General features: G+C 44.5%; 2 protein-coding genes across 2 annotated transcripts in view; one reads left to right on the top strand and one right to left on the bottom strand.

The window, feature by feature from the left end:
• LOC144697327 (uncharacterized) overlaps positions 1-9,966 on the bottom strand; it is a 174,774-nt gene extending 164,808 nt beyond the window's left edge. The window contains exon 1 of the mRNA XM_078569315.1: positions 9,947-9,966. The gene's annotated coding sequence lies outside the window, so the exon portion shown is untranslated. The remainder of the gene's footprint in view (positions 1-9,946) is intronic.
• The window catches only part of LOC144697912 (uncharacterized), a 294,824-nt gene that overhangs the window by 260,728 nt on the left and 20,798 nt on the right, over positions 1-13,298 (top strand). Inside the window, 3 exon segments of the mRNA XM_078569873.1 lie at positions 1,676-1,894; positions 5,264-5,268; positions 12,478-12,840. Coding sequence (XP_078425999.1) covers positions 1,676-1,894; positions 5,264-5,268; positions 12,478-12,840 — 587 coding nt within the window.

The raw sequence follows: 13,298 nt of genomic DNA, 5'->3' as shown, positions 1-13,298 counted from the left end.
AGTCTCTCAGATGGATAAAAACAAAAAACTACTGCGATGCTGGAAATCCAAAACAAAAACAGAATTACCTGGAAAAACTCAGCAGGTCTGGCAGCATCGGTGGAGAAGAAAAGAGTCGACGTTTCGAATCCTCATGGCCCTTCAACAGAACCTCTCAGGTGGGTCGGGTTCAGGTTCCTCACTGACGTCATGCGGAAAATTGACCAATGGAGAGCACTGGAGGACCGGAAGCAAACTGGTCCTCCAGCCAATCAGAGCACGGACTTGCTGCAAGTGGCGATTTGACTTCAACGACATGAAAACTTCTTCCTGTGTCCAACAACTGTGAGTAAAACAGTTTCTTTTCGTCCCCTTTCCATGTCTTTGCTGATTTTTGGTTTATTTATGTTGATTTTAGTTTGGTTGTTATTAGTAAAAGTTTTTATAAAATGAAATCTTGCCCTCGGTGTTTGAGAATTTGTTTATTTTAAAGTGATCATTCTCCATGAGGATCGTAACATCAATATGTCTAGCATTGTTATATTATACATATTAGACATATTATTTATGCTTCTTTAATAAAGTACATTTATTATTTCTTGTCTTGGTGTATAGTACTGTAGCTACGCTATATATTTCCAATCATAGAGTCATTATGGCACAGAAAGTATCCAATCAGCCACTTGAGTCCATGCCGACTCACTGTAGAGTGATCCTGTCAGCCCCATTACCTCTCTATATCCCCATTCCTCTGCAAATTCCTTAAAGTGCCCATCCAATTTTCTTTTGAAACCGTTCACCTTGGCATCCAGCAGCCTCGTAGGCAGCAAGTTCCACTCGCTGCTTAAATAAGGTTTAGTCCTCACATTCTCCCCTGTATGACTAATCAATTAATGTTGTAATGTATTTTGCACAAATTTTGAGTCCAGTAATATCAATATATGAAATATATTAATGGCAAACAGCCTGCATGAAGATTTTCTTTTCTTTGTGCCCAGGGCAGAAAACGGTGAATTGGGAGGGTGTATATTTGGTACAACAGAGAGAGAATGGAGGGAGTGTGTGTGGGGTGGAGATTTACAGCTTCAGGGGAACAAGAGATGAAAAAATGATCCATAGAAGCTAGAATTGTCTGTTCAGTGTTGACTTTTGTAACTCCTTTTGCAGGATGTTAGAAGGGGAGGATCTACAGATAGAAATCCCAAACCGAACATCACATCAAGACCTGACGGAGCCACTCGATTCATCAGGACTTGAATTTCATTGACCATTGATTCTGGACAGAGAAATGTTTGTCTGTTCTGTCTGCTTCAAAAGGTCTGAAACATCACTGTGACTGGAAAAGCATCGAGACACTCACACACGCACATACACACACACACCCCTACGTGAGAGTTTCCAGTTCACTCACTGTGAAAACAGCTTTACACAACCTGGGATAACATTCACACCGGTGAGAGACCAAGCAATTGTTCTGTATGTGGACAAAGCTTGAACTGAGCATCAAAACAGGGGAGACAAAAGGATACGTGCGCCATGGAGAAACCGTGGAAATGTGGGGACTGTGGGAAGGGATTCCATTCCCCATCTGCGCTGGAGACGCACCATCGTGTTCAAACTGGGGACCGGCCATTCACCTACCTTGAGTGTGGGAAGGGTTACACTCAATTATCTGGCCTGCTGCAACACCAGTGAGTTCACACTGGGGAGTGTCCATTCACCTGCTCTGTGTGTGGGATGGACTTTACTCAGTTATCCAGCCTGCAGACACATAATCGTGTTCACACTGGAGAGAAGCCGTTCACGTGCTCTGTGTGTGGTAAGGGCTTCCGTCATTCATCCAGCCTGCAGAAGCACCGGCGATTTCACACCAGGGAGAAGCCGTTCACCTGCTCCATCTGTGGGAAGGGATTCAGTCAGTCATCCAGCCTGCTGAGACACCATGGCAGTCACACCAATGAGAGACCTTTCAAATGCTCTGACTGTGGGGGTGGCTTTAAGAACTCTGAGGAACTAATGGCCCACCAGCGCATTCACACTGAGGAGAGACCGTTCAACTGCTCTCGCTGCACAAAGCGGTTTAGAACGTCATCCAGTGTGAGCAGACACCAGCGAATCCACACTGGGGACAAGCCATTCATCTGCTCTGTGTATGGGAAGGGATTCACTCAGTCATCCACCTTAGTAACACACAAGCGAGTTCATACTGGGGAGAGGCCATTCACCTGCTCTGTGTGTGGGAAGGGATTCACTCAGTCAACCCACCTGCTGACACACCAGCGAGTTCACAAGTGATTACAGGGGTTGGATCCTGCTGTTAATCACACCCAGGACTGAACCATGTTCATTCTGACAGTTGATGAAGTGGGAGGGTTGGAGGGTTTCTTTCTGCTGGACTGGCCGGTCATTCAACTTTGCTGATGGTCTTTGAGGCTGGGAGTGCACATTTCCACTGCAATGATCCACAAAAGCTGATGAAGGACATTTATTTCATCCTGGGTAGTAAATAGTGTTTCGCCCACCACTACAGGTAGATCTAAAATAAATAAATTTGTCTCTGTTCCATTGACTGGTAAAAGTAGGGAAAATCCCAAGATATTCTACAAGTATATCAATGGGAAGAGGATAACCAGGGAAAGAGTAGGGCCCATTCGGGACCAAGGGAACAATCTATGGATGGAGCCAGAGGACATCGATAGAATATTGAACGAATACTTCACATCCGTCTTCACCCAAGAGAATGAGGATGAAGGTATGGAATTCGGGGAGAGGGACTGCGAGGTTCTTGAGCAAATTGATATAGGGAGTGACAAGGTATTGGAGGTGTTGGCAGGCTTAAAAGTGGACAAATCTCCAGGTCCGGTTTATCTGTGCCCCAGACGGCTGTGGGAGGCAAAGGAGGAGTTCGCAGGGGCTCTGACCCAAATTTTTAATTCCTCTCTGGCCATGGGGGAGGTGCCAGAGGACTGGAGAACAGCTAATGTGGATCTGCTATTTAAGAAGGGTTGTAGAGATAAGCCAGGGAACTACAGACCAGTGAGTCTCACGTCAGTGGTAGGGAAACTATTGGAGAATATTCTGAAGGAGAGAATCTATATCCACTTGGAGAGGCATGGTTTGATCAGGGATAGTCAGCATGGCTTTGTCAGAGGGAGGTCATGCCTAACAAACTTGACTGAATTTTTTGAGGAGGTGACCAGGTGTGCAGATGAGGGTAGTGCAGTTGATGTAGTTTATATGGATTTCAGCAAAGCCTTTGACAAGGGCCTACATGGGCGACTCATAAAGAAGGCAAATGCACATGGGATACAGGGTAATTTGATAAGGTGGATTCAAAATTGGCTTAGTTGTAGGAGACAGAGTTTGATGACAGAAGGATGCTTTAGTGACTGGAAGCCAGTGTCCAGGGGCACACCACAGGGATCTGTGCTGGGTCCCCTATTATTCATCATTCATGTAAACAACATAGATGACTATGTGGGGGGTAGGATTAGTAAGTTTGCGGATGACACAAAGATTGGCCGGGTGGTTAACAGTGAGGTTGACTGTCTTGGGCTACAGGAAGACATAGACGGGATGGTCAAATGGACAGATAAGTGGCAGATGGAATTTAACCCTGAAAAGTGTGAGGTGATACACTTTGGAAGGAGTAATTTGACAAGGAAGTATTCAATTAACGGCATGACTCTAGGAAGTTCTGTGGAACAAAGGTACCTTGGCCTGTGTGTCCATAGATCTCTGAAGGTGGAGGGGCATGTTACTGGGGTGGTGAAAAAGGCATATGGGACACTTGCCTTTATCAATCAAGGCATAGATGACAAAAGTAGGGAGATCATGTTGGAGTTGTATCATCCTTAGTGAAGCCACAGCTGGAGCACTGTGTGTAGTTCTTGTCACCACATTATAAGAAGGATGTGATTGCACTGGAGGGGGTGCAGAGGAGATTCACCAGGATGTTGCCTGGGATGAAACAGTTAAGTTATAACGAGAGGTTGGATAGACTTGGCTTGTTTTCGTTGGAGCAGAGAAGACTGAGGGGCGACCTGATCGAGGTGTACAAGATTATGAGAGGCATGGACAGGGTGGATAGGGAGCAGCTGTTCCACTAAGTTGAAGGGTCAGTCACGAGGGGACACAAGTTCAAGGTGAGGGGTAGGAGGTTTAGGGGGGGTGTGAGGAAAAACTTTTTTACCCAGAGGGTGGTGATGGTCTGGAGTGCGCTGCCTGGGAGGGTGGTGGATGCGGGTTGCCTCACATCCTTTAAAAAGTACTTGGATGAGCACTTGGCACGTCATAACATTCAAGGCTATGGGCCAAGTGCTTGTAAATGGGATTAGGTAGGTAGGTCAGGTGTTTCTCACGTGACGTTGCAGACTCGATGGGCTGAAGGGCCTCTTCTGCACTCTGGTTCTGTGGTTCTGTGAACCTAACCTTGTTGTTAAAATTCCTCATCCCTGGAATCACTCTGGTAAATCTCCTCTATGCCCCCTCAGGGATCCTCACATCCTTCCTAAAGTGTGGTGACCAGCACTGGACTCAATACTCTAGTTGTGGCCTAACCAGAACTTTATAAAGGTTCAGCATAACTTCCCTGCTTTTGTTCTCAATACATCCATTCCTGAAGCCCAAAATCCCATTTACTTTGCTAATTCCTCTCTCACTCTGTCCTGCCACCTTCAATGATCTCTGCACATGAACCCCCAGGTCCCTCTGTCCTTGCTCACTCTTTAGAACTGTGCCATTAAGTCAATATTGCCTCTCCCTAATCCTTCTGCCAAAATGCATCACCTCACGCTTCTCTGTATTAAATTCCATCTGCCACTGTAAAGAATATTAAGGGGAGATTTAAGTGTTGAACTGAACATACAGAGAAGAGGAGACACTGCTTTCTTTAATATGTCACCTACAATCAAAGATGATCCCTCCCAACAAATGCATGTGAGGCTCATAGAGCACAGAAGGAGGACATTCAGCCCATTATGCTCATGGTTGTGCGAATACCTAGTTTCATAATTCATATGTTTTGGAAAGTAACTTTCAGTTTGGGGATTGGAATTCTTTTAAATGTAGATAGATGGAGACACTTGGTTGAGAAATTGGTAACCACAACTCTGAGTAAATTCACGTGAAACAAGCCTGCGTTAATTACAGTCAAAAGGTAACATTTGTCGATTCAATAAGGTCAGTGTTGATTGTGAGAAAACTTGAACAATGAGTGACCCATCGTGACTTTTTATTGTTCACAGAAGGCAGTTTTCAGGCAGTTTGGTCACTTCGCAGGAAGTGTGGGCCCAGGAGCTGTGAACTAGCTGTGGGACTAGAGGCCTTGAGGGCCATTAGGAACTAGGGGTGTTCCTAATGTTTAAATCTCTCAGCAAGAAGGCAGTGAAGCCCACGCTTGGACTGAGGAGTCCACAGTTTTGAGTCTTAAATAAAGTTGGAAGGTTGCTGAGCCAAAAGCCAATGGAAGGACCCCATTAAACCTTGGAGGTTGGAGAATAGCTGGAACACTAAGGAGAATTAAAGTGAATTCTGGAGAGCTTTGACATTCCTTTGGGATGGTCCCAAGAACAAAAGTGAATGAACCTTCAAGATATCGTTAAGCATAAGAGAACTATTTGGGAGTCGAGGGGGGAGTTAAAAAGTAGAACTGTGTTTACAGCATAAGTCTTTATAAACTATAGCGTTAAATTCATAGTACTGGCTTTTAATTTTCTTTTGTTTTATATATACAGTAAAGTTTGTTTTTATTTAAAAACATGGAATCTTGTGGTGTAATTCTTCCAGTCAATCACTGGATGTTCGAATTTCTCTTCAAACATTAAAGGTCTCAACTGGGATCATAACAATACTCACAAACAATATTTCAAAACAAATTGAAAAAGAAAAAAATATGGTTTTCCTTATTTTGTACAAAGCATTACATCATAAGACACCCCTCTTCCAGGATCCCCAATAATTTCTTATTTCGAGCACTTCTTTTCATGAAACAAACTGATAATTGATGACTAACAATGGAACTAATTGTAGACTGTTCCAAAGCAGGAGGGCTATCGCCCAGCACAGAGGGTAATTTGGGATTTCTCCCATAGACCAATTGATAGGGACTATACCCTCCAACCATCTGAAGTGAATTCTTTATATGAGTCGTCCATGCCTGTGCAGTTGTCAACTTGCAGTTTGGCTGATTAGCTAAGATTTTGTGCAGCATTTCATTGATCACCGTGTGACTCCTTCCACAGAGTCCATTGCTGAAAGGACTTTCAACTGCGGTGTTCATGAACATAATGTTCGTGTTTTCACGTACGTCTCTAAACTCATTAGCAAGTTCCTCTCCGTTATCAGTCAGAAACTTAATTGGTGCCCCAGGTCCAGTCCCTATCCATTTTCCATGATTTGGTCTGTAATCACCCTTTTGTCCTTGCCATGTATTCGAGAAAGACTAAATCAAGTAACCATGTCTATAAGGTGTAGAATGAAAATATTTCTGTTTTTGTCCCATACCTTTAGATCCATTGGAAACTGCCTTGTGAAAGTCACGTATCAAGGATAGGATGTGATGGCATTTTCCTATACTTTTTACACATTTCACAATTTGCACTGACCTCTTCCATGAGCCTCGTATAGTCTTCATCAACCACCCCTGCATCTTTTAGCAGGATTTTTAACCTTTGACAAGAAGTGTGAGCAAATTGTCTGTATAGCTTTGAGACAATTTGCTTTCTTTTCTCTGGTTCTTATCACCTGATGCCATTAATCCTTCTCAAACACTCTGATTAGAAACATCAGGTATTGTTAAGGGGATATGATAATGTCCTGATTGAGTAGACTGCAGATTCACTGACTTTCCAAAAATAATTGCCTTGTCTTTCTCCATGTGCGGTTGCATTTGTGCCTTTTTCATGGAAGGTTTACTCAACAGTAAGGATATCTCACCAGAGATTACACCAGTCCTGATAAAGTGGCTGACTCCAGCTATTTTGTATGGAATCACCACTCTTTAGTAATAATGTGTTGAAATCACTAAACTGAAACTATGAGAACTTTCATACTCCTTAATCTTGCATCAATCCTCACTATGAGGTGAATCCGGGTAACATCTTCACCAATCTGATCCACATACTGTCGAGGTGCAACCACTATCTAACACAGCACAGTTGAATGAGTCTGTGACTAACATACTCATCACTGGACCAAAGCTCCTTGTGATGAGCACAATTCCTCCAGAGCGATCATTATCATCATTTTCAGCCTCAGAATTCTCAGTGTCATGTGTCACTTTGAAGACCCTGGTTTTCCACTTTGGGCAGTTCATCACATAATAACATTTCGAGTCAGAACTGAAACACCTGTTAATTGTTCCCTGGTCATTCCTGGGATTAATTCACCTATTAGTGCCGTTACAATCCTGTCTTTTGTTGTGATATCCAGATCTGCTAAAGACGCTTTCACCCTCATTAGAAAGCTGTCAATGTGGAGGCAAGGAGAAAACTGGGAGTTGAGGAAAGGAATGGTGGAGATGGTGTGATGTGTTTGGCAGGGTGATGAACTCTCATGGAGAAAATTAACGGACAGTCTGCCTTTGGAGTCCATATGAGCGGGTGAGGGGGTGTTGGGTTGGGTGCTGCCAGAGCTGTGGAGGTGTGGGGGGGAGGTGGTGGAGGTTTGGGGGGGGGGTGATTGGCTGCCAGAGCTGTTGGAACACAGAAACAGTAGGGGACAGGGTTCTGCACAACCAGAAAGGTCCAATTTACAGGACAAACAGTGTTCCAGCACCAGGAAGCCCAGGACAGTTAACTCTCAAATACTGGAAAATTCTGTAAAATACTGTATGGTTGGTCACTCTGGGATTTGGATTCCAGCCTGGGGAGGAGGGCGAGTGTGTGGGAAGAGAATTTACTACTTTGCAGGAACAAAAGAGGAAAACATATTGCATAGAAACTAGAATTGTCTGTTCAGAATTTCTGTCCTGTATTTACAGCAATGAGTTTTGTAACCTCATTTTCCAGAGTATTAGAATAGGTGGATTTACAGACAAGAGGCTCAAACCAAACATCACAGCATGAACTGACAGAACACTCGATTCATCAGGACTTGAATGGAAAATCAGCCACCTGCCTCATGACTGCCTCATTAGCCACCTCTTCTAAGACCATAGGATGAAGTCCATCAGCAGCCAGAGACTTGTCAGCCCTGCAGTTCCATCAGTTTGTTCAATGTCCCTTTCCTAGTGATTGTAGTTTCACTAAGTTCCCCTCTCCCCTCCACCTCCTGATTTACAGCTATTACTGGAGAGTTTTTTGTATCCTCTATAGCGAAGACAAAATATTTGTTCATTTCATCCACAATTTCCTTATTATCTACTGTTAACTCCCCACTGTCACTCTCTAGAAAATCAAAACTCAGTTTACTTACTATTTTTCTTTTTAAATGCCTGTAGAAATTCTTGCTACCGTTATTACATTTCTAGCTAGCTTCCTCTCATACACAAATTTCTTTCACCTGATTCACCTTTTAATCATTCTCTGCCATTCTTTATATTCTGACCAATCATCTGACCTGCCACTTGTCTTTTTTCAGTTATATGCGTTTTCCTTAAGTTTGATGCTTTCCTTTACTCCTTTAGTTAACCAAGGATGGTGGCCCTCTCCTGAGAATTTTTCATTATACTAGGAATATACTTATTTATAGTAGAAATATACTTACTCTGAGTAGCCAGAAATATCCCCTTATATGTCTGCCACTGCTTCTCTACTGATCTATCCCTCTCGGCTCGTATCCCAGCTGGCTTCGATTAGCTCAGCTTTCATGCCCACATAGTTGCCCTTATTTAAGTTTAAAATACTGGTCTTAAACCTGCTGTTCTCCCTTAATAACTGGATGTAAAACTCGATCAAATTGTGGTCACTGCTACCTAGGTCATTAATTAATCCTGTCCCACTACACAACACCAAGTCTAATATAACCTGCTCTCTGGTTGGTTCCAGAATGTGCTGCTCTAAGAAACTCTTGAAAACATTCTATGAACTCCTCATCCAGGGTACTACTGCCAATCTGATTTTTCCAGTTTATATGTAGATTAAAATCACCCATGATTATTGCCATCCCTTTATCACAAGCACCAATATTGCTTCTTGTATACTTTGTCCTACATTGTGGTTGCTGTTAGGGGGCCTGTAGACCACTCTGACTAGTGATATCTTTCCCCTACTACTCCTCATCTGCACGCAAGCCGATTCTACCTCCGGATCTCCTGAACCAAGGTAATCTCTAAATATTGCACCAATGCCATCCTTGATTAACAGTGCTACCCCTCCACCTTTAGCTAGCTTCCTGTTCTTCTTGAATATCATATACCCCTGAACATTCAGGACCCAATCCTTGGCATTCTGCAGCCATGTCTCCATAATGGCTATCATATTTATTTACTTCAATGTGAGCTATCAATTCATTTATTTTGTTATGAATGCTATGTGCATTCAGATACGGAGCCCTTAGTTTTGTCTTTTTGTTATCTATGTAACATCTAGTCTTGACTGTTGTCTTAGGCTTTTTTCTCTCTGTCCCTTCCTGCCATTCTCTAACCCTCATTTCCCATATTACTATTTTGCTGTCCTGACTTGACTCTATCTGTTGATATACTACATCTACCCACGATTGATTCCCCCCCCCCCCAACCAGGCCCCACCACCGCCCACGCGCCGTTTAGTTTAAAGCCCCCTCTACTTCCACAACTTGCACAACTGGTCCCAGCGCAGTTCGTGTATAGACCATCCCAACGGTACAGCCCCCACTTTCCAGCACTTCTTCTCCAGCCAATCAAATTGCTCCTTTGCTGTGATGTTATATTTGTTTCCTCGTGCTGTTTTCAGACTCCCAACGGCCTCTTCTCTCATGCTGTTTCCCAGGTTCACTGCACATGCGTGATCCCAGCAACCTTCTGGGTTCTTTACAAAAACAGAATTACCTGGAAAAACTCAGCAGGTCTGGCAGCATCGGCGGAGAAGAAAAGAGTTGACGTTTCGAGTCCTCATGACCCTTCAGCAGAACTGAGTAAAGTTAGGAGAGGGGTGAAATATAAGCTAGTTTAAGGTGGGGGGTCGGGTGCGGGGAGAGAAGTTGGTGGAGGGTGAGGTGGTAGTAAGGACGAGCAAGCAGTGATAGGAGCAGATAATCAAAAGATGTCACAGACAAAGGAACAAAGACGTGTTAAAGGTGGTGATATTATCTAAGAGAATGTGCTAATTAAGAATGGATGGCAGGACACTCAAGGTACAGCTCTAGTGGGGGTGGGGTGGAAAGACTGACAGGGCATTACAGGTATAGATTTAAAAATAATGGAAATAGGTGGGAAAAGAAAAATCTATATAAATTATTGGAAAAAACAAAAGGGAGGGGGAAGAAATGGAAAGGGGGTGGGGATGGGGGAGGGAGTTCAAGATCTAAAGTTGTTGAATTCAAAATTCAGTCCGGAAGGCTGTAAAGTGCCTAGTCGGAAGATGAGGTGCTGTTCCTCCAGTTTGCGTTGGGCTTCACTGGAACAATGCAGCAAGCCAAGGACAGACATGTGGGCAAGAGAGCAGGGTGGAGTGTTAAAATGGCAAGCGACAGGGAGGTTTGGATCTTTCTTGCGGACAGACCGCAGGTGTTCTGCAAAGCGGTCGCCCAGTTTACGTTGGTCTCTCCAATGTAAAGGAGACCGCATTGGGAGCAACGAATGCAGTAGACTAAGTTAGGGGAAATGCAAGTGAAATGCTGCTTCACTTGAAAGGAGTGTTTGGGCCCTTGGACAGCGAGGAGAGAGGAAGTGAAGGGGCTTCTGGGTTCTTTGTTCACTGGGTATCGGCTGTAAAATTTACACATTGAGTTTCTGATATTGTGAGTTGAGTCTCTACCCCGCCCCCGACACCCACCACCCCCGATCTCGAATGGGATGCCGGGACATAAATGCTCCGTCTGAAATTCACTCTGTTAATGGCGGGTGAATTACCCAGAATACATCGCGCTGCAGAAAGTTCCCTATCAATACCCATAGGAGCCCAATGCGCAGGTGCTGGAGCAGCCCGTGCTCAGACTGCGGCTGAACACAAGGTGGGGGCCTGGAAACCGAGAGGGGTGGAATACTGGAAACCGTGGGTGAATAGGGCGGGGGGGAGGGCCTGGACATCAGGCGGCCCTTAAAACAAGTTTTCCCTCACGTACCCGCTGCATCTCTTCCCAAAACCTGAAATCTGTCCCCCTGCTCCTTGCACCATGGGAATTGTACAATGGGAAAAGATTTTCATTTTTTTCATTCGTTTATGGGATGTGGGCATCGCTGGCTCGGCCAGCATTTATTACCCATTCCTAATTGCCTTTGTGCAGAGGGCATTTAAGAGTCAACCACATTGCTGGGGTCTGGAGTCAGTCACATGTAGGCCAGTCCAGCAGATTTCCTTCCCTAAAGGACATTGGTGAACCAGATGGGTTTTTCTGACAATCAGCAAATGGTTTCGTATTCATCATCAGACCTTTAATTCCAGATTTTTATTGAATTCAAATTTCACCATCTGCTCTGGTCCCCAGAGCATTACCCTGGGTCTCTGGAATACAAGTCCAGTTTCAATACCACTAGGCCACCACCTCCCCTTTGTTCACCTTATCTAAACCTCTCGTAATCTTGTACACACCACCATCAAATCACCCCTCAATCCCTGGAACCATTCTGGTAAATCTCCTCTGCACCCTCAAGAAGAAGCCAATCCCCAGCCCCCATGTGCTAGCAACCTGCATGAAGATTTTCAGGTCTCTGTGTCCTGTGTCCTGATCTGCATGAATTGGCACCATCAGGAGAATTCGAGGTGTGTATATCAGATACAGCAGATTGAGAATAGAGGGAGAGTGTGTGGGATGGATAATTACAGGTTTTGGGGGAATGAGAGAGGAAAGAATATTGCATAGAAACTAGAATTGTCTGATCTGAATTTCTATCCAGTACTGATCATGATGAATTTTGTAAACTCCTTTTACAAGATACTAGAAGGGGAGGATTTGCAGCCAGAAATCTCAAACCAAATGTCATGCCGTTATCTGACAGAGTTGCTCGATTCATCGAGACCTGAATATCAGCGGCTTGTGAATCTAGAAGGAGAAATGTTTGTTCTGTCTGCTTCAAAATATTTTAAGCATCAGTGTGAATGGAAAAGCACAGAGATATAAACTGAGTGAGAATGTCCCAGTGCACTGACTGTGGAAAGAGCTTTAACCAGCTGCACAGCCTGAAAAAAAATCACACCGTTCACAGTGGGGATAAACCATATATGTGCTCCATATGTGGATGAGGTTTCAACTAATTGTTGAGCCTGGTGAGACACATGGACGACCGCACCATGGAGAAACCGTGGAAATGTGGAGACTGTGGGAAGGGATTCAATTTCCCATCCCAGCTGGAAAACCATCGACGCAGTCACACTGGAGAGAGACCATTTATCTGCTGTGTGTGTGGGAAGAGATTCAGAGTCATCCAGCCTCCTGTCACACCAGCGCATTCACACCGGGGAGAGGCCGTTCACCTGCTGTGACTGTGGAAAGGGATTCACTCAATCGTACAACCTGCTGATGCACCAGCGTCTTCACACTGATAAGAGACCTTTTAAATGTTCTGACTGTGAGAAGAGCTTTAAAGGAAGAAATTACCTGCTGACACACCAGCGAGTTCACATCGGGGAGAGGCCACTCACCTGCTCTGAGTGTGGGAAGAGATTCATTCAGTCATCCCACCTGTTGGCACATCAAAGCAGTCACACTAGGGAGAAGCCGTTCACCTACTCCGGGTGTGGGAAGGGATTCACTTGGTCATCCACCTTGCTGAGACACCAGCATGTTCATATGTGACTGCAGAGATTTGATTCTAACGTTCTCGCTGCTGTTAATTACAGCCAGGACTGGACCATGTTCGTTCTGACAGGAGCTCAGTTGGTCTGTGTCAGTATTTATGATCCACATGGGCTTCCTCCAATTCTACTTCATCTCCCCCCATCAGCAAAACCTTCTTTTATTTTCTCCCTCATGTGTACATCCAGTTCCCCCTTAAATGTATCAATGTTATTTACCTCAACTACTCCCTGTAGTAGTGATTTCCACATTCCCACCTCTCTCTGGGTAAAGGGGAAGAATTTTACAGACCTCCATCGGTGGATTTTCAAGCAGGGGGGATCTGTCAAATTGCCTGCCACATACCCACCTGCCTCCAACCTGTCTGAAAATTTACGGGCCCACAGGCCCTCACTCCAGTTGAGGCCCTTAGGCCGCTTCCCGTGTGGCTGCCATTTTAAGGATGG

Source organism: Cetorhinus maximus, chromosome 23 (genome assembly GCF_964194155.1).
Source record: "Cetorhinus maximus chromosome 23, sCetMax3.hap1.1, whole genome shotgun sequence".
In the NCBI taxonomy this organism is placed as follows: Eukaryota; Metazoa; Chordata; class Chondrichthyes; order Lamniformes; family Cetorhinidae; genus Cetorhinus; species Cetorhinus maximus.
Note: the sequence above shows the minus strand (reverse complement) of the source record. Positions and strands in the feature narration are given on the sequence as shown.